At 35.2% G+C, this 21646-nt stretch overlaps 1 protein-coding gene across 3 annotated transcripts in view; it reads right to left on the bottom strand.

Annotated features, from left to right (window-relative positions):
- GMDS (GDP-mannose 4,6-dehydratase) overlaps positions 1-21646 on the bottom strand; it is a 622466-nt gene that overhangs the window by 330021 nt on the left and 270799 nt on the right. For all 3 annotated transcript variants that reach the window (XM_042985865.1, XM_042985867.1, XM_042985866.1), the window contains 2 exons: positions 7148-7340; positions 6165-6269 (listed from right to left, as the gene is read on the bottom strand). In XM_042985865.1, coding sequence (XP_042841799.1) covers positions 6165-6269; positions 7148-7340 — 298 coding nt within the window. The remainder of the gene's footprint in view (positions 1-6164; positions 6270-7147; positions 7341-21646) is intronic.

Below are 21646 nucleotides of genomic sequence, written 5' to 3'. Positions count from 1 at the left end.
GTATCCAAGGGATGAAGGCAGTCACTGCATGTGATTCATTGCTAGCAAACTAATAGTGATGAGGTAGGTTCACATAGCCAAACTTTACTTCTTCAGTTTATTCTGGAAGTAGTAGTCACTATATTGTCCAGACTGATCTAATGATCTACACATTAAGATGAGTCAATGTAAGAAAAATATCCTCATAAAAAGACTGGAACTCTTGGGGCACCTGGGTGGCTCCGTTGGTTAAGTGTCTGCCTCTTGATTTTGGCACAGGTCATGATCTCACAGTTGTAAGATCGAGCCCCACTTTGTGCTCTGCACTGTCAGTGCAGACCCTGCTTGGGATTCATTCTCTCTCTCTGTCTCTCTCAAAATAAACATTAAAAAAAAAAAAAAAAGACTGGAACTGCTAAACTAACCTCCTTCTGTAACACCAGTGGCATCCAACTGAGGGTCAAAAGTCAATGGGCCCACCATTGTGAACCAGCAGACACTTGAGCCCCACCTGCTGATACCAGACAGCAGAGAACTTTCATGGAACACACTCCTAGTGTGGGCTTTCTCCTTAAGGACATAGACTGTGGGAAGTCTCTCAGAAACCTACACCATTACTTAGCTGTAAGATATTAGACACTATTTCTACACTCATACTGAAAATGGAAAAGTCACAAACAATGAATGCTCAATATTATGTGCATTTCACTCTTAATCATGATGGCTACAGTTATTAAAGTCAGGAAATCAAGTCAAGTTTAATCATTTGACTTTTCTAATCTTTGGAAACTAGAAGGTAAGATATCTCTCTTTGTTCACTCTTGATCATGTAAAATATGTTTTTTTCAATATATTATTTCATATATATTGTTATTTATAATATTTAAAGGTCAGCAAATTTGTTATTTGTGAAATGACAAAGTAGTCTGCTAATATAAGAATAAAATATAATTAGCAAAATGTTTTAATTATCCAGGTGATGAATAGTAAGAATTCCTGTTACTTTATTTCTAAATTAATAAACAATGAGAACTAGAAATATTATCATTAGCTTTACAAATAGCCTTGTTTTAATGTTCTGGTTTATAGAATAATCTTAAACTTAAGAGATTATAAAATCTCTTATACTGATAAACAATATATTGAAAAAGAAATTCTAATGTCCTTATTCATGAAATACTTTAAGGTAATTTAAAAATTTCTCAATATTTTCCATAGTTTAATTTATATAGTTAATAGCTTTATGACATCAATCTTCTTAACTGATATAACTTTCAAAAACACTTAGCAACAAATGCTGAAAGATTTTTTGTACATGACACCTTCCTCAAAGAAATTTAATAGTGCTAGACAATAAACCCAGCCTTTATTTCCTAAATGGAAAATATATAAATCTGTATTTCCAGAAGAAAAGTGTCACTATAGTCACATTCACATTTGTGGCAAACTGAACACTGTATTTATGTACATATATAGAGATATGTAAAGGGAACAGAGAACTTCAAATTTGGAGAAACAACATGAGAGGAAAAAGGTTTTCAGATAGATGTCTTGTTTTTTGCAATTCATTCATAAAGCAACTACCCCTTTAATTCAAAAGAGAATAGTACATTTTTTTAGTTTAAAAAGTTGAGTGCTTACGAATAAAAGCACCTAATGAATATCTGTGGATATTGTCATATAAAACATGGTAGTTATTCCCACAGCATACAATACATACCATACATTTTCATGCCTTTATGGAATTTCAACTACTGTTCATTACTAATTTGTACTACATATTACTAAAGTGCCTCTATTTTATAAAATAAGCATACCTAAAGCATGAGCATATCAACTATCTTGCCTTAATTGAAAGAGTGACTACATGGCTGACTGAGGGAAACAGGGGCCAAGTCTTTGATTACTGGCTTCATTCTCTACATCAATGATTTCCAACTGTTAATTCGATGCCAAACACAGGTGATCCCAACTATCTTTAGAGGCATTGTGATCTTTCCATAACAAAGCAAAATAAGTACACTTAAAAAGAAAACTACAAAGTATTTGGAATAGAGAAAAGACATATAACCCCGTCAAAAATATCATGGAAAAAGTGTCAAACTCAGGAGGGAGGGCTGCTGTAATGAGCTATGCTACAGATCTTCAGTCAGTTACTAGTTTATTTTGTTCCACACCTTAGTGCTTCAATAAAGCATAACAGAACCCTAACTGACCCAAACACTTCAGAATTTTGTTAATGGATGAGTTAATTATTTATTCTCTTTGACTTCAATATTTATAAGAAATCTTTTGTGTAAGATTATCTTGCTACCTTGGGAGAAATATTAAACCCAACTGAAAGTTTCTTGATGTTGAGAAACAAATTATTCTATAGGTGGGGCCAGCAAATGTTTTCTTACAGGGCTAGACAGCAAATATTTTAGGCTTTGCAGGCCACCAGACTCTACTGTGAAAGCAGCCACAGATTAATATACAAACAAATGGACATGGCTATGCTCCAATAAAACTTTTTTTTTAATATATAAAAATAGGCTGGTGGGTTGGATTTGACCCATGAACCATTATTTGCCAAATTCTGGTCTAGAATATCTTTATATTGAAAAATTCTTCATTCATACTTTTTAAAGTTAGAAATTCCCATAGAATACTATTCCTGTAGTCAAAAGGTGCCTTGGTCATTATTCTTCGTTAGAGAAAAAGCACATACCCCAAAAAGGCTGCATCAGTCTGGGCGCTACTAGTTGGGCATTTGGGATATATACCTTAGGACTAGATTGAAGTTTACCACTTCATTAAAAAAAGAGTATTGTGTACCTGGGTGGCTCAGTCAGTTTAGTGTCCAACTTAGGCTCAGATCATGGTCTCATGGTTCCTGGCTTCAGGCCCCATATCAGTCTTTGAACTGACAGCACTGAGCTTGCTTTGGATTCTGTCTCCTTTTCTCTCTGCCCCTCCCCACCTGGCACACTCTTTCTCAACAAAATAAGTAAACATTAAAAAAAAAAGTATTTTATTTGATCACTGTGATAACAGGGCAAAAGAGGACTGAGGTATAAATGCTAAACCTACGTAAGAAAACAAACTTAAAGTACTATAGCAATTATAGGCATACAGACTAAGATTATTAATTAGAAATGAATTTTATCTATTTATTAAAGTATGTCAGGGTTAATCTTTACTTCAGAATAGTTAGCCTTTGGTTACCCTTATGCATGAAATAAGTAAAAGAATATTTATTTAAAACTTTTACATAAATTCCTATTGTTCTCTAATTCAGACTGCCTAGCTTTCAACTCAGTAAAGTTTTACTAAAACATGAGATATTCATTCATTTATTCATTCATGCATTTAAAAATATGTATTGAATTTTTATTAGCACAGAGGTATTGTTTTATAAGCTGAAGATTCAAAAATAAAACACAGGAAGAAGACTTCCTTAATGGTAGATTCCAAAGAATCTCCTTGGAAAAGGTTAATAAATAAATAAAAATAATAATTGTGAGAAAATGATAATAGTATTGTAGGACTAAGTTAATATGAAAATTAATTTTCAAGTTCAAAAAATGCTTTAAGTATTAACTATTAGAAATCTTAACAAATAAGTATTATATCATTTTTACATATACCCCCATAATTCTTCATTATTTGATATTAAATGAAATAAAAAATGAAATATTGATTTTCAGGTATATAATAAAACAGAATGTGTATATTACAAGATCAAGTTTTTAACAAATATTTAACAAAAGCCCTAGATGTAGAATATTACATATAGAATAACCCTTTCTGTATGTTTAAGGATAAAGACACTTGAAATGTTTCTGAAGGAGCTTTAGTGGGCCTGAGGACAGAGCTGGGAGTCAGTGAGAGGGAATGAAAGGGAAGAAAGAAGTTATTAATTTTAAAGTAAAATTTTTTAGGGCACCTGGGTAGCTCAGTCAGTTGGGCGGCAGATTTGATTTCAGCTCAGGTCATGAATTTGAGCCCCACATTTTGGCTCGACTATGCTCACAGTTTGGAGCCTGCTTCAGATCCTCTGTCTCCCTCTCTTTGCCCCTTCCCCACTCACTCACACATACTTTCTCTCTCTCAAAAATAAATAAATGTTAAAAAAAAGTAAATAAAATAAAAAAAAATTTAAAGTGTTTAACACTGACAAAGACAAAAATTAGTTCTCATTATAAGATATGCAAATAGAGGATTTTTTTGAGGGAAAGTTATATTTTAATGTATCTTTTCATTCTGCAACTAAGAATGCTTTTCCCTATCCTAACCTATCCAAAACAATTGACTTTTACTTATTTATTTTGTTTTTCAGATGGAAAAGTTGAGGGGTGGAAAGCACAAAAACCCAAACAATGGGTATCAACATACTTAGGATGAAAGAGGGAGGAGGGACTATCATTTACTGAACAGATGCCTTGAGCATCCCGCACACCAAATGCTGTGAGCAAGGATAGCTACGATCTTCCTTTTCCTTTTCCCTCTACTAAGAATATCCACAACCACAAAATTAATTAAAGAAACTTTTCTGGCTGCTTTTTGTTTTCTTTTGGAGCAACAGACATGACAGATTGGGTTCTTATGCTCTAATGGCCCATCATGGGAATTTTTAACTTATGCAATTATAAAATAAAAATGTACTGATGCTAAAGATACCTTTATAAATCTATCACTTTACTCTTTCCTCATGACTTATAGGTTAATTATGTAGCTATACAGTCACATAAAATTTCACTGAAAAAGTTATAAGCAGTACTAGTTGGTGGACATGAATGAAACAAATTAGGACTGGACTTCTCAATGATTCTCAAGCTAAAAGGCTAAAGGATAGTGAAATTTCATAAAACTTCCTAGAATTGTATTGTACAGGCAATTATCATTTTGTGAAGAGTATACAAGTTTTATAAAGATTTCTCATGCTTCAGCAAATCAGAAATAATGATAAGAGTACACATTTTCTTATTTAAAACCTTACATTTGCAACGGAAAAGCCAGCATGTTGCTAACAGTTTCAACAGAAACTTATGAGAAGCAAACAAGGCAATACAAACAAATATGGTTTTCTGAAAAAAAGTGATAATGATTCTAAATACAAGAACTGATTTCAAATTTATTTTAACATATACTCTAGAAGCATGGTAATTTCTGGATGTCTATTTCAATGGAATGTAAAGAAAGAATATTGACATCTAATTGACTCAAAGTAAAAAAATATATGGATTCTACAAGTTGAGTCTACACAAGTAAGAGTGACTTCCAGAAACAACCATTAGTTTACTACTTATTCCTTTCCATTCATTTTGAAACTTCCTAATATTTAGGTTAAAAATGTGCTTGTGGGGTGCCTGGGTGGCTCAGTCGGTTGAGCGGCCAGCTTCATTCAGCTCAGGTCATGATCTCACAGCTCGTGAGTTTGAGCCCTATGTCAGGCTCTGTCCTGACAGCTCAGAGCCTGGATCCTGCTTCAGATCTGTGTCTCCCTCTCTCTCTGCCCCTAACCCACTCGCATTCTGTCTCTGTCTCTCTCAAAAGTAAATAAACATTAAAAAAAGAAAAAAAGAAAAAAAGAAAAAAAGAAAGAAAATGTGCTTGAGAAGACCTACCAATGAAAGTGGTAAAATTAGAACAGTGTTCAGTTTTCATGTTGAATAAAACACCTAGCAAACTTACTAAATAATTAAGTCTGGATTTGTATTTTTTCATTTACCACTTCTGACATTCAAAATATAGTTGATCCTTGAACAATGCAGACAGGTAAGGAATGGTAACCCTCCATGCAGTAGAAAATATGCACATAACTTTTGACTCCCCCTAAACTTAACTACCAATAGCCTACTGTTGACCAGAAGCCTTACCAATAACATAAACATTTGATTGACACATATTTTGTATGTTATACGTATTATATACTGTATTCTTACAATAAACTTAGCTAGATAGAAGAAAATATTATTAATAAAGTCATAAGAGAAAACACATTGTCAGTACTGTACTGTAAAAAATCTGTGTATAAGCAGACCTGCACAGTTCAAAACCTTGTTGTGCAAGGGTCAATTGTAGTTAAAAGCAGATGTGAAGTTTTCCCCAGTCTGCACAGTACACATACAGAATATAACATACAACTTTTTTAGTTGTTGTAAAAGTCTGAAATTCTCTTGTCCATTAACATATTTACTGACCTCTTCTAGGACTCTCGTGATTGAAGAGAATGCCATTCACCGCAAAGAGATTATATGCCTCACGGAAGTTCACCACAATCCAATAGGCATAGAGTTTTGCTGCCCCTGTTGAACAATTTTTTAAAAGGAAATAAAAGACAGTAATTATTATAAATGATGGTGTCTCCTTATAAAAGACAGTGATTTTCACTCATTTTAAATAAGCAACAACTTGCAAAAACTATAATTTATATTACATTAAGATAGAAAAAAATTTGAATGAAAGCCAAAGACAAAATAAAGGTTCCTTTGCTAGTTAATCATGTGCACAAGAAAATATTTAAGAATTTTTTACTTTTGTAATAGACACAGTTCTGTCTTCTACAATCTAACTGATTCAACTATAGTATGCAATATATCAAGTTGACCTAAGATCTTATTCCCATTTTCTTAGTTTTAAGGAATTAGAAAGTAAAAAAAAAAAAAAAAAAAAAAAAGGAATCTTAATATTCTAGATGCTTAGAAGTTTTATCACTAAAGTCTTCCATGAATACTCTTTTTTAAAAAATATATAAGATATAATAGACCTGGTTTTTTTGTTCGTTTGTTTTTAAATATCTGAACCCAGGGAAACTTCTGTTGGGAAAATAAAAAACATGAAATGAAATCTATCACTTCAGCAAATCTTACAACAGTTTAGTAAAAAAAAAAGTCATGTGGGCCTAATTTTCCTTTCAAAGTGATCTGTATGGAAGACTGAATGAACATGGATTGGTGAAGTGAAGTGGTAATTTCACCCTGGAGGCAATGGTAGCAAATACTTGTAGTTAGCAGTGTATAAAGGTATGCTTCTCAATGTCTGCTCACTTAGTCCAATCTGAGTGTTAATCTCACACTCAAATGACTTCAGATGAGAGAAAGGAACAGAATTAAAGCAGAAGCACACGCACGCCCATGCCAAAAGAACATGGCACATGTACAAGTTTATACCCATGCGTTCTCACCATACGGTGACCGAGGATAAAAAGGAGTTGTCTCCTTCTGGGGTATTTCTTGCACTTTCCCATAAAGTTCACTAGTTGAGGCTTGGTAGAACTTCACAGAGTTGATAAGGCCACAGGTCTTAACTGCATCCAGAAGCCGCAAAGTGCCAACTCCATCAACATCTGCAGTATATTCAGCCAAGTCAAAAGAAATCTGGAAATAGCAGGTGAAGACAGTGTTACATTAATGTTTAGCAGCAACATAGATGCTGACGGTGGTAAAACAAACACATTTTACAATTTCACTTACTTAGAAATGTTATGCTTATAAAAAAAATCATACAATTTCACTAAATATGGAATTCAAGAAAAAGACAGATGAACATAGGGGAAGGGAAGCAAAAATAAGATAAAAACAGACAGGAAGACAAACCATAATACACTCTTAATACAGAGAACAACCTGAGGGTTCCTGGTGGGGTGTTGGGTGGAAGAAGGGCATTTGTTGGGATGAGCACTGGGTGTCATATGTAAGAGATGAATTACTAAATTCTATTCCTGAAATCATTATTACGCTATATGTTAACTAACTTGGATTTAAAATTTAAAAAAAAGAAAAAGAGGGGTGCCTGGGTGGCTCACTCAGTTGAGTGTCCAACTTTAGTACAGGTCATGATCTCATAGTGCGTGAGTTCGAGCCCCGGGTCGGGCTCTGTGCTGACAGCTCAGAGCCTGGAGCGTGCTTTGAATTCTGTGCCTCCCTCTCTCTCTGCCCCTCCCCTGTTTGTGCTCAATCTCTCTCTCTCTCTCTCTCTCTCAAAAATAAATACACATTAAAAATTAAAAAAATAAATAAATAAATAAAAATAAATTTAAAATCATGGAAAAATATTTTCTAATAGCAGAATAAGAGTATGAATGTGATCTATTCTAACATCAAATGACTGAAAAATATCTTAAGAAATATCTATTAATTATCCATGGTAAAGTGAAGAACACTTTAAACACACATATTACTTCCTAATTCTAGGCTGAAGTCCCTATGGCTGTGGTTCTCAAAGTGCAAACCCTTGCTCCTCAGAATCACCTGTGGTATTTCTAAAAATCCAGAATGAACCAATCTCTTGGGGGTAGAATCCTAGGAAATCCACATTTATAATGAGTCAATCCCAGTTGACTTTTATGCAGAGAAGTTTGAGAATATGTGTTTTGGACTCAGTTGATTTTTTAAAAGATTGTTTTATTTTTTTAATTTTTAACTAAGATACAAGATTTTTAGCATATCACATGCATACATAATCTTTTAATTTTGAGGCACATTAAATACAGTAAGTACTAATGTATAGAATTGAATGATTTCCAAAAAGGGGTTTCAAGGAACAAATATTTTGCGCTTCCTTAGGATGGTTCTTAAAAATAAATGTGACTGATATATTATTTTTCTTAAATTATTTCTAAGCACAATAAATATAAATTAACCTAATATTAAAATGTCCCCAAACAGTAATGATGAAAATCTTTGTCACTGGTTTATTTGCAGGCCAGTAACAGCTGGGCACAATACAAAGATGCTTCCCTGCTGCCTGGTGAATGACCTCAATCTTCACCTGGAAAAACCCCTCGCTGAGGTGAGTGAGGTTACTGGCCCTCATTGCTGCCAGTCCTGAGTGTCACCTGGGCACAAGCTGCAGTCTTGTGCAGTCTGTCTTTAGGGAACTTGGGCGATTGCTGACCACAGACCTGACTCTAAACGCATGTCATCTAGGCCTGTCAGTAAAATTCACATGGCAGACGTGAGATAAAACAGGATAAGAGTAGGGGTGCCTGGGTGGCTCAGTTGGTTAAACACCCAACTACGGTTCAGGTCATAATCTCACACAGTTTGTGACTTCGAGCCCCACATCCAGCCTTGTGCTGACAGCTCAGAGACTGGAGCCTGCTTCAGATTCTGTGTCTCCCTCTCTCTCTGGCCCTCTCCTGCTTGTGTTCTTTCTCTCTCAAGAATAAATAAACCCTTAAAAAAATTTATTTTTATTTTTTTATTAATTTTTTTTACATGTTTATTTATTTTCGAGGGTCAGAGAGACAGAGTGCAAGCAGGGGCGGGGCAGAGAGGAGAGGGAGACACAGAATCTGAAGCAGGCTCCAGGCTCTGAGCTGTCAGCACAGAGCCTGACACGGGGCTCGAACTCATGAACCGTGAGATCATGACCTGAGCTGGAATCAGACGTTTAACCGACTAAGCCACCCAGGCACTGCCCCAAATTTTTTTTTAAATAGGATAAAAGTATGTTTCCTCCCAAGCTTTCATAGGCAAGAAAGCACAATTTGGGGTTACACTTTTCAAGTAACAGTTTATTACAATAAAATTTACATACCATAAAATTGACCCTGTTAAAGCTTACGACTCAGTGGTTTTTAGTATTCACAGCATTATGCACTCATCACCGCCATCTAATTCCAGAATGTGTTCATCATCCCCTAAAGAAACACCATACCCATTAGCAATCTCTTGCCCATCTTCCCTTCCCACCCCCACAGCCACTAATCTACTTCCTGAATCTATGCAGTGACCTATTCTGGATGTTTCATATATATGGAATCATAACATGTGGCCTTTTATAACTGGCTTTCACATATCATATTTCCATTTCTCTTGGACATGTACCTAGAAGTAGTGTCATTTGCATACAACATTTAACATTTTGAAGAACTGCCACATTATTTTCTAAAGTGGCTGCACCATTTCACATTCTTACCAGCACTAAATAAGGGTTCCAATTGTTCCACAGTCTACTCAACACTTATTATAGTCTGTCTTATTGATTGTAGACATCCTAGAGAGTGTGAAGTTGTATATCACTGTGGGGTTTTTTTCTTATTAAGGTATAATAGACATACAATATTATCTTAGTTCCAGGTGTACAATAATTTGATATATGCATATATCATGAAATGACCACAAGTCTAGTTAACATCCAACACCACACACAGTTACAAAATTTTTGATGATGACTTTTAAGATCTAGTCTCTTAGCAACTTGCAAATGATACAATACAGCATTATTAACTATAGTCATCATACTATACATCACCATGACTTATTTACTTTACAATTGCAAGTCTGTACATTTTGACCACCTTCACCCATTTCATCTACTGTCCACCACCCCACTCCCTTGTCTCTGGCAATGACCAAATTATTCTCTGTATCTATGACTGTATTTGTTTTCTCTTTTACTTTTTTTTAGATTCCACATACACATGAGATCATAAAGTAGTATCATGAGTAGTTATCTCTCTCTGTCTGGCCTTTTTCACTTATCATAATGCCTTCAAGTTTCTTGCATGTTGTCACAAATAGCAGGATGTCCTTCTTTCCTTCTTAATACAATATTCCATTGTATATATTCACCACATCTGCTTTATCCATTCAGCCATCGATGGACACTTAGGTTGCTTCCATATCTTTGCTACTGTTAATAATGCTGCAATGAACATGAGGATGTAACTACCTTTTCCAATTAGTGTTTTAATTTCCTTAGGAATTGCTGGATCATATGGTAGTTCTATTTTTAATTTTTTAAGGAAACTCCATGCTGTTTTCCACAGTGGCTACACCAATACATTCCTGTATTCCCACTAATAGTGCACAAGGGTCCCCTTTTCTCCACATCCTCACCAACACTTGCTTTCTCTTGACTTTTTGATAATAGCTATTCTAACAGGTACAATATGATATCTCATTATGGTTTTGATTTGCATTTCCCTGATGATTAATGATATTGAGCACCTTTTCATGTATGTGTTGGCCATCTGTCTTTTTTTAGAAAAATGTCTATTCAGATCTGCACATTTTTAAATCAGATTTTTTTTTTTTTTTTTTTTTTTGCTATTGAGTTGTTTGAAGTCTTTATTTTGGATATTAGACCCTTATCAGATATATGATTTGCAAATATTTTCTCCCATTCAGTAGGTTGCCTTTCCATTCTATTGATGGTTTCTATTGCTGTGCAGAAGCTTTTCAGTTTAATGTATTCCGACTTATTTTATTTTTGCTTTAGTTGCCTTTGCTTTTGGTGTGAAATCCAAAAAATAATCACCAGTACCAATGTCAAGGACCTTACCACCTGTGTCGTTGTTGTTGTTGTTGTTGTTGTTGTTGTTTTTCTCGTTATATACTTTCTGGTATTACATTCAAGTCTTTATTTAATTTTGGTGTTTGGTGTCAGATAGTGGTCCAGTTTAATTCTTTTGTATAGGGCTGCCTAGTTTTCCCAATGCTATTTATTAGGAAGACTGTCCTTTCCCCATTATATATTCTTGGTTCTTTCATCATAAATTAGTTACCATCTATGTATAGGTTTATTTCAGGGGTCTTGGTTCTGTTCAAATGATCTATGCATCTGTTGTTATGCCAATACCATATTGTTTTGGTTACAATAGCTTTATATGACAGCTCGTAATCAGGAAGTATGGTACCTCTTGAAATCAGGAAGCATCATGGTGCCTCTAGCTTTGTTCTCAAGATTTTGCTTTGGTTATTAGGATTCTTTCGTGGTTCCACACAAATTTCTCACTGTGGTTTTGATTTGCATTTACCTAATGACTAATGATGTTAAGCATCTTTTCATGTGCCTATTGGTCATTTGTACATGTTATTTGCAGAGATGTCTATTCAGATCTTTTGCCCATTTTTAAGTTTGGTTATTTATCTTTTTTATTATTGAGTTATAAAAGTTCTTTATATATTCTGGACAAAAATCTCTTACCAGATACATGGATTGTAATTGTCTTTTCACTTTTTTCCCCAGCTTTATTGATATGTAACTGACATGTAACATTGTGTAAATTTAAGGTATTCAAACACTTTCACTTTCTTAATGGTATCCTATGAAACATAAAGTCCAATTTATCTAATTTTTCTTTTGTGTTTGTGCTTTGGTGTCATATCTTAGAATGCTTTGCTTAATTCAAGAGCATAAAGACTTACTTCTAGTGTTATTCCAAGAGTTTTATAGTTTTATTTCTCATGTTTAGATTTTCAATCAGTTTTGGCTAATTTTTATGTATGTGGTGAGCCAGAAGTCCAAAGTAGTTGTTTGCACATCGATGTCAAGTCCCAGCACTGTTTGCTGAAAAGGCTATTCTTTTTCCACTGAATGGTCTTGGAATTGGGTCATTTTGTTCTCAAAAAAAAAAAAAAAAAAAAAAAAAAAAAAAAGCTGTGGCTCCAATTTGAGGGTATAGTTCATTGAGTGGATCTCAGAAGATGGGGATGTCAGGGCTCTTGAGCAGACCACTCAACCACTCTTCCTGGCTGTAGTTTTCTTATAGTATAGTGCCACCACTATATATTTATAGGACATTTTACAATTCAAAAGTGCTTTCGTTGGAGCTTTATAACAATTCTAGGAAAAACAGAAACCAGTTCTGAGGTTCACAGAGAATGACTTGATAAAAGTCACACTAAAAGTCAGGAACAGCAAATCTGGGTCTCCATTCCTGGAATGGTGCTCAGTGCTCAGCCTTTCTGAGACTCACTCTGTGAGGACACAATGAAAGCCTCAGACTCTGGCAAGACATAGAAATGCACATATGTGCAACTGTGTATGCATGTACATGTGTGCAGGTATACATGCAGAGTGTTGCCATGTTGTCTACAGTTTCTAACGATTCATGAAATGCAGATGAAAAAACCGTGAACCAGATGATCTTTAAGATCCTTTCTATATATCAGCCAAGCCAATACTTAAATCTTTTTTTTTACATATAAATTAATATCCAATCACATTTGGAATCTGTCTTGATGGGATCAGTCAAGTATGAAGGGCAAGACAATGTTGGATATTTTTTTCTCTTTGGCTATTTTTTTTTCATTTATATACATATTATGTAAACAGCTATATGAAAAGAAAAGCTGGCATATGAATACTCAATATTGAGCAGACATAATTCTAAACATCTTGCATATACATGTTTAATCCTAAAACAGGTAAACACTAAAACTGAGGCACAGAAGGCTGAAGGCAAGTGTTGAAGCCACATACTATACTTACAGGAAAGTTATATATATTATATAATTGTATTTTATATTCACAGTGAAGCAGAAGTCCTTGTGTGTATATATATGCTCCTATTTCTGAAACACAGGATAAGGAGATTCTGCACAACAAAAAGCTTTTCTTGTGCTAGAATATCCAATTAATCATGTCCAAAAGAATTAAAAGCAGTTAGGCTTAAGAAAGTAAATATGGCAGGGGAGTGGGAGTTATAGGGCAGGATGGTTCCGTACAGATTTTTTTAGTAAGTCCATCAAGAATTCAGCATATGTTTAATGTTCAAAATGCTAAAGAATATGATTGGCTAATAAAATCTAACTGTCCACAAGGTTTTATAATATAGAGCAACAAATTAACTGACTTTCTTTAAAAAAAAAATATCAGACTACTCCTCTGTAGCTTGATAAACCTCTCATGGTTACAAGTACGATTCTGAAATACACCGAAACATCAGGGGTCTGGAAAGTTACAGGCCAAATCTGTTCCTATGCCTGTTTTTGTAATAAAGTTTTATAGAAACACAGCCACATGCATTCATTTATGTGTTTTCTATGATTGCTTTCACACTGTAACAGCAGAGTTGAGTAGCTGAGACACAGAATATATATTCTACAAAAACGAAAATATTTACTAACTGGCTCTTTACAGAAAGAGCTTTCTGCACCCTGAACTAAATCATAGTTATATTTTGGGGCCAAGACTGAATAATTAAAAAAAATGTTTATCATTACTTCTTCCAATATTTCCTCAATATTACAGGATGAATATGGAGTATGCTTCCGATCACGAACAGAGCTGCATTTTCAGAGGCATGGAGACTCTGTTAACAGTAGGAACTTATTTTATCTAATAAGGAGAATAAAAAAATAAGACTGATAAAAAACCAAAGCCTACAAAATTAGTCCCTACCTTCCCCTTCTAAAACTTTTTTCTTCACTTGGGTTTGGAGCCCTACCTTCTTCTAATTCTCTTCTACTTCACTGACACAACTTCCTGGGCTCTTGTGCTGTCCCACCATCTCCACTCTGGCCCTGTGGCTCCTTCCCACCCACTGTGAGGTGTCTCACTCCGTCTGGGTCTCACATCAGCATCACTGTGCCTAGGACCCCAAGGGTCCATCTCTAGGCCTGCCTGGACCTGAGCTGTAGGACCACCCCACCCCCCATTTCTTCCCATCTGTTTGACAGGCTTCATATCATCTCATGTTGAACTGGCTCAAAACAGAATTCTGGATGTTGTCGCCAAAGTTCTTCCCTTGGCCTCTCCTCTGCAAATGATACCCATTTACCTACTGCTTGAGACAAAACCTAGGTTTCATGGATGCCCTTCTTGTCCTTCAGAATTCGCAGAAATAACACCTTCCCCACTACCATCTGCAGCATCCTTATGAAAGCTGCATCACCTTCCACCAGGACTATAGCAGCACCTGAGCAGCTACTAGTTCAACCACAGTCCTCCTCCCACCCGGCCCGCAAGTGCTTCTCCATCTCATTGCCTACTCTGCTTTCTCTCACCAACGACCCTACCTCTCTGGACATTCTGCTGTCCCCAGACTAGTGCCAACTCCTGCCTACAACCTTTACACTTGTGTCCCTTCTATGTGTGTGTGTTCTTCCTTCTTTACTATCTCTCTTTTTTCTTCCCTTATCTCTGTTCAAATGTCACCCTTCAGAAAGGGCTTCTTTGCCTTCCTCTGTATCTAAAACACCCAATGCTTTGTCATCTCTATATTTACCCAGGACTCCACGCTGCTTCATTTCTTCTTCATTTTAATATATTATCTGTTTACTTGTTTATTTTCTATCTCCTTCATCAAAATGTAAGCTCCTTGATGGCGAGGATTTTATCTTTTCTATTGTATCCCTCAGACTGAAACATTGCTTGGCATGGTATTTGTTGAATGAAGACAGCGTGTAAACAAATGAGGAATTTAAATGTCAAATATACAAATAACAAAATAAAAATTAAAAAAAAACCCAAAAACTAGTAGAAAATAAAACAGGCTACCAGAATGATAGAAAGGGTTGGTAATTTCACAGTACTGAAATAGGTAAAATTTCTAAGAGCAAGATGGACAAAATTCTATATAAATTTCAAAGCTTTAGTATAACAATTATTAAACAAAGGTTTAATGATTAAATACTACACTATGTAAAGAGGTATAATTCAGAGTAAAGGAGAACCATCTTAGACTATAATCAATGAAGTGGGTGTAGGAGAAATGGGTTATTGAAATGTCCAAAGATCTTGTAGTGGGGTATCTTCATCTGTAACACGCTATTAGGACAGTCTCAGAGAAGAGTAGTAAAGCCTTATAGAACCAGAGAAGTATTTAAAATTAAAAGAAAATAGTTAATTCAAGTACAAATATAAAGAAAATTGCTCTTCTCAACATTCAAAGACATAAACAGATATCCTCAGTTATCCTCATTTGTATATCAGTGGTAAATCATGGCCTCACTTAAAACAAAAAGAAAATTAGAAATGGTCACCTAAAAGTCTATGTGGGATCCAGACATGAACTGAAGGTTTACAGTGCAATTCTACATAGACTGCAGATTGGAATGTAAATTCTAGAACTGTTTTAATTGTATCAGACTATTATACTGCAGGTGTGGGTTCACTGTGCTAGATTTCACATTAAATAAAGCAAATAATAATGATAATTCTACCATCTTTAAAGCCTTATTCCTCTTCAAGGTTATCATAAATTCATGTCCATTCTATAACCACACAAAAAATGAGCAGAGCTGGAAGTGGGCATTCTAACCAAATAGGATGAGAAAATTGTGTTGATGATGACAATTAAAATGTTATTTATATTAGCTTATTATAAGAGAACATGAACTATGTCCAATTAGTAGATTGGTTTCCAAAATGGCGGTGACTGCAGTCCTGCCATTTTTACCTATTAAAAATGATCACCAAAATTGAATACATGAGGTCAGAAATGTTTTTCACCTGAAACACAAAGAAAACTTTATAGAGGAATTTAAAGATACACAAAGTTATTTGTAGTAGGTGTAGCATGAGACCACTCGGCTATCCGTATACCCTTATAATGTATGTTGTTTGCAGCCTCCAAGTCCAACATGACTTGGCCTCTCCAACCTCACTCCCTATCTGCCTCCATGCCAGCCCCACTAGTCCCTCAATGCTCCCAGTAAGCCCTACCTCAGGGCCTGGGTGTTCACTCTTTCCTCCACTCAGAACATTTTACCCCTGGATATTTGCTTGGCTGGCTCCCTTCACTTCTTTCCCTCACAAGGCCTTCCCTGACCTTGCCATTTAGAACAAACAGCTCTTTCCAACCCATCCTCTCACTGCAGACATCTCTCCAGAGTACCCAACACATTTGACTCTAAGTGTCTTCATTTGTTTAGTCAGCCTGTAAGCTCTCTGAGGACAGCAGGTTATTGGTGTTTTTCCCCCAGGCTTCCTACCACTTAGAAGAGTTCCTGTCACACAGAAGGTGCTCCAGAAACATTATTTGAATGAATACAGTGGCACTAAATCTGAAGTTTAGGCATGTAATTTCTCAATGACCTTATTTTACAATTAATAATGGAGTGAACTTTACATATGAAGTATATGAAATTTTAAAAATCTCAATGAATGAGCCAAAGTTTCCTGAATAAAAATGTTGCCTCAGAGAAAAGACTGGTGTGGCAAAAGAACTATATATGGAAAAAGATAACCAGAGACCAGAACTTCCTCTAACATTTGCTTTTAGAGACATAGGAGGCTCAAAATACCAGTAGGCTGGAAATGCCTAAGACCACACAAGCAGCTGCACTGTTTTACTACTCCTCAAGACTTTGAATCTACAAGTGAGAGTTATTAGCCAATGAGAACAACAATAAAACATTACTTTCCATCATGAATCAGCCTTTCTCAGCAGAAATCCAGCAAAGCTGGCATTTATTTAGCAGCTGGGACTAGAAGTAAATCTGTTTTAACAGAGTGAAACAAGTATGGATTCTGAAGAATTGTATGTCAGTGGGCAGGAAGGGCTTCCTTGAGGGGATCTAGAGAGGGTGCACTCCTGTTTTAGAAGCACCGTCCCCAAGCAGCAGGGCAACATATCCTGATTATAGGAAATACAAAGGTGTAAAGAAACAGACCCCTATATTCCTCACTTGTCTTATGGGTACAGATCAGAAAAAAATGTGGTGGCTCCTGGGTGACTCAGTCAGTTGAGCATCTGACTATTGATTTTGGCTCAGGTCATGATCCCAGAGCTGTGGGACCAAGCCCTGTGTCAGGATTTGTGCTGGGCATGGAGCCTGGTTGAGAAGATTCTCTCTCTCTCTCTCTCTCTCTCTCTCTCTCTCACCCTCTTCCTCTCTCCCCCACTTGTATTCTAAGAAAAAGAAAAAAAAAGAAGAAAAACAAAAACAAAAAGTAAGAGGTGCGAAGACGTTACAAAATGAATGCAATAGGAATTAAGACAGGCATGGTTGAAATGTTTGTAACAAGGTAGGGATATAGACTTAAAGGAGCAGAGATGACAAGGACAAATCAAAAAGGGCTCAGCGAAGAGATGGCCTACATAAGCAAATGTAGATGGAGGGGTATGAAGCAATCTAATGGATGGGCCAGCATGAGCAAAAGGAGGGAAAATGCACTGGCCATGTTTGGGAAACAAGAAGCCTCCAGTTTAGACGGAGAAAGGACAAGAAGCAGAAGGAACTAATTTTGTAAACACCAGTAGAAGTCATTCTGGGAAAGGTCTTATATGCCAGCCTGTAGTTTGTTTAGCAGGTACTGAGGAGGAACAATGGTTCTAGAACTGAGGAGCAGCATCATTTCAACAAGGGCTTCTCGCTGTGCACTACAGTCCAAGATGCATCTCTTTTTGCCCCCAGCCCAGCCAAGGCCCAGATCAGAAACATTTATTACTCACATTTATAAACCTGGTTTTATATGATTTTTCCTTATTCACTGCACTTGTATTTTTGTTCAAAACCTTTTATAACTACAAATTGGAACACCAAATAATCATAAGGGCATTACTTCATTGAAGTGATACACTCCTGCCAGACTGAACAAATGTGATATCTTTATTTACCTTTATATGTCCAACATAAATTAATATGTAGTTTCCAATAAGTTTTTGAAATCCTCGAAGTAGACTAAGGACTCTCAGAGGTAATCAGAACTTTCATTATACAGAACAAGGTAACAGTCCCCAGATGCACTGTGCTCCAAAAAAACTCTGATAGAGTCAAGGCAGCACCATACTGCTTTTGTCTCTGTCTACTCCCCACACTGTGGGGACCAGGCTTTTCCATGTGTCATTCCTATTGCTTACTAGCCAAGTTAGATTTGTTGAATGAATGAATGAATGAATGAATGACTAACATAAACTTTTTTCACACCATATTTTTACCATCAAGACAAATTGAAACTTTTTCTAATCAGAGTAGAAAAGATATATGGTATTCTACTCATAGAGTTTTCTAACGTTTTTGCCTTCTTGAAGAGCACAGTTCCTGCTGTGGAAGGTCAACCACACTGCAATACCTTATAAAATCTTATTACTCTTCCCATTTACTAACACCAAAAGGAAGCTCAGCTGTCCCAGGACAGCTTCAGTTTGAATTCCTTCAGTTTGAAAATCTTCATCTCTGACATGAGTTTTTGTCCCCCACTTCAGCAATAACACCTTGGTCACAATTCTTTGCCACATTCTGTATCTCCAAGAGTCTCTGGCCCCATTCTTTAAAACCTTTCTTGATTTCTCATTTAAGAGAGACCACAAGTTGAAAAAAAGAAAACAATTAAACTATGTCTCTAGGTTTTGTAGAAAATCTTAATTTAAAAATACTTTGTGACTCCAATTATCACAAATCAGCTATAGCAGACATCTTTTTGTTTTCCAGTTTACAGAGTTGTATCAGCTGGTGATAAACATAGAAAAACCTGTAATGATTTTTGTATGAAAAAACAATACCAGAAGTAACTATCCAATTTTTCAAGAGCAAAAGTTACAAAGATTCTCTACAAATAAGCAGAAATACAAGCTTACTACATGAAAGTAATTACATTGGAATACTAAACCAAGGTCCACAAGGTCCATGGATAGAATTCAAGGAGGCATGTAGATCTGGATAAGAAAAATATACACTTTCATTTCTAGCAAATTCTATCTGAAATTGACAATTTCTTTCAATTTTGAATATAAGCAAAAATCCTTGGTAATAATAGCACCACATGTGACTTTTTCACCAATGGATATTCAAGACATTTTTATACCACAGCATAGTTGCTACAAAGGTCTTAAAGTATCACTTGTGCCCATCACTGCTTTAAAGTCACAGTGGTGACTTCACATCTCGCCATATAATGTATCACATCACATTATTACATCACAAGCCTGGCTTTTAATAATTATAATATTAGCATATGAATATAATTTGTTTCCTTTGTAACCCTAACTGTTTTGCTTTATGCTTTTCAAAAACATTACTCTGAGAATATGTATAGGCTTCACCAGACTACTTGAAGGAGTCATGGCATAGGAAAGAATGTCTGCTGTATATTGAGTGGTAGTGACAGAGTATCAATACTTTAGAATGTGGTTAAAGAAGAAAAATTCCTCTAAAAGAGATCCTACCTTAGGCCACAAAACAAACTTAACAAATTTAAGAAGATTAAAATCATATCGAACACCTTTCTGACCACAAAGGAATGAAACTACAAATTACACGAAGAAAACTGGAAAATTCACAAATATGTGGCAAATCAACAACATGCTACTGAAGTAGCATGGGTAAAAGGAGAAATCAAAAGAAAAAAAAAAATACCCTGAGAGCAACAAAATGGAAATGTAACATAACAAAATGTATGGGATGCAGAAAAAGTAGTTCTAAAAGGCTTATGAGTTCATAGTGATAAATGCCTTTCTGAAGAAACATGAAAAGTTTCAAATAAGCAACCTAACTTCAGACCTTAAGGAACTAGAAAAAGAAGAACAAAAACAAAGCTAGTAGAAGAAAGGAAATAACAAAGATTAGAGCAGAAATAAATGAAATAGAGACTAAAAAGACAAGAAGATGATATTAAAGATCAATGAAACTGAGGGCTGCTTCTTTGTTAAAGATAAATTGACAAACCTTTAACTTGAGTCACCAAGAAAAAAAAGAGAGGGTGCTCAAATAAAATGAGAAATGAAAGATATGTTATAATTGAAACCTACAGAAAAGAAAAAGAATCATAAGAGACTACTATGACCAATTAAGCCCCAACAAACTAGACAACTTAGAAGAAATGAATAAATTCCTAGAAACATACAACCCATCAAGACTAAATCATGATGAAACAGAAAATCTGAGTAGACCAATATAAAAAGGAGATTGAATCGGTAATCAAAGACTCTTAAAAAAAAACAAAAGTCCAATACCAGATGGCTTCACTGGTTATTTCGGCCAAACATTCAAAGAATACCAATACCTCTTAAACACTTCCAAAAAACAGAAGCAGGGAAACCTTTTTCAAATACATTTTACAAAGTCAGCACTATCTTGATACCAAAACCAGACAATGATGCCACCAAAATAAATAAATAAAATAAAGGATAATATCCCTGGTGAACACTGATGTAAATAAATCAATAATTATTGGCAAACTGAATTAGCAAACTGAATTTTAATGATCATTAAAAATATCATACACCATGAGCAAGTGGGATTTGTTCCAAAGATGCCAGAATGGTTCAACACCTGTATATCAGTCAATGTGACACATCAAACTAACAATATGCAGGATAAAAATGTATGATCATCTCAAAAGATGAAGAAAAAGCAATTGACCAAATTCAGTACCCATTTATGATAAATACTGAACAAAGCAGGTAAAGAGGAAACATACTTCAACAAAATAAAGGCCATATATGACAAGCCCACAGCTAAAATCATACTCAATGGTGACAGGCTGAAACTGTTTCCTCTGATATCAGGAATAACACAAGGATGCCCATTCTCCCCACTTTTATACAGCATAGTATTGCAAGTCCTAGCCTGAGCATTTAGGCAAGGAAAAGAAATAAAAATTATCCACATTGGGAAGGAAAAAGTAAAACTATCATTATTTGCAGATGACATACTATATATAGAAAACCCTAAAGACTCCATCAAAAAGCTGTTAGAATGAGTAAACAAATTCAGTAACAATGGAGGATACAAAATCAATACACAAAAATCCATTGTTTATTTATACTAATGACAAACTATCAGAAAGAGTAATTTAAAAAACAATGCCATTTACAATTGCATCAAAAAGAAGAAAAGAACTAAAATTAATTTTAACCAAGGAGGTGAAAGACCTATATATTGAAAACTACAAGGCATTGATGAAAGAAACTGAAGAAGACACAAATGTAGAGATTACCATGGTCATGGATTGAAAGAACTAATATTGTTAAAATGTTCATACTACACAAAACAATATACAGATC

Source organism: Panthera tigris, chromosome B2 (assembly GCF_018350195.1).
Source record: "Panthera tigris isolate Pti1 chromosome B2, P.tigris_Pti1_mat1.1, whole genome shotgun sequence".
NCBI classification, from domain to species: domain Eukaryota; kingdom Metazoa; phylum Chordata; class Mammalia; order Carnivora; family Felidae; genus Panthera; species Panthera tigris.
The sequence above is the reverse complement of the archived record's forward strand: the minus strand, read 5'-3'. Positions and strand labels throughout refer to the sequence as shown.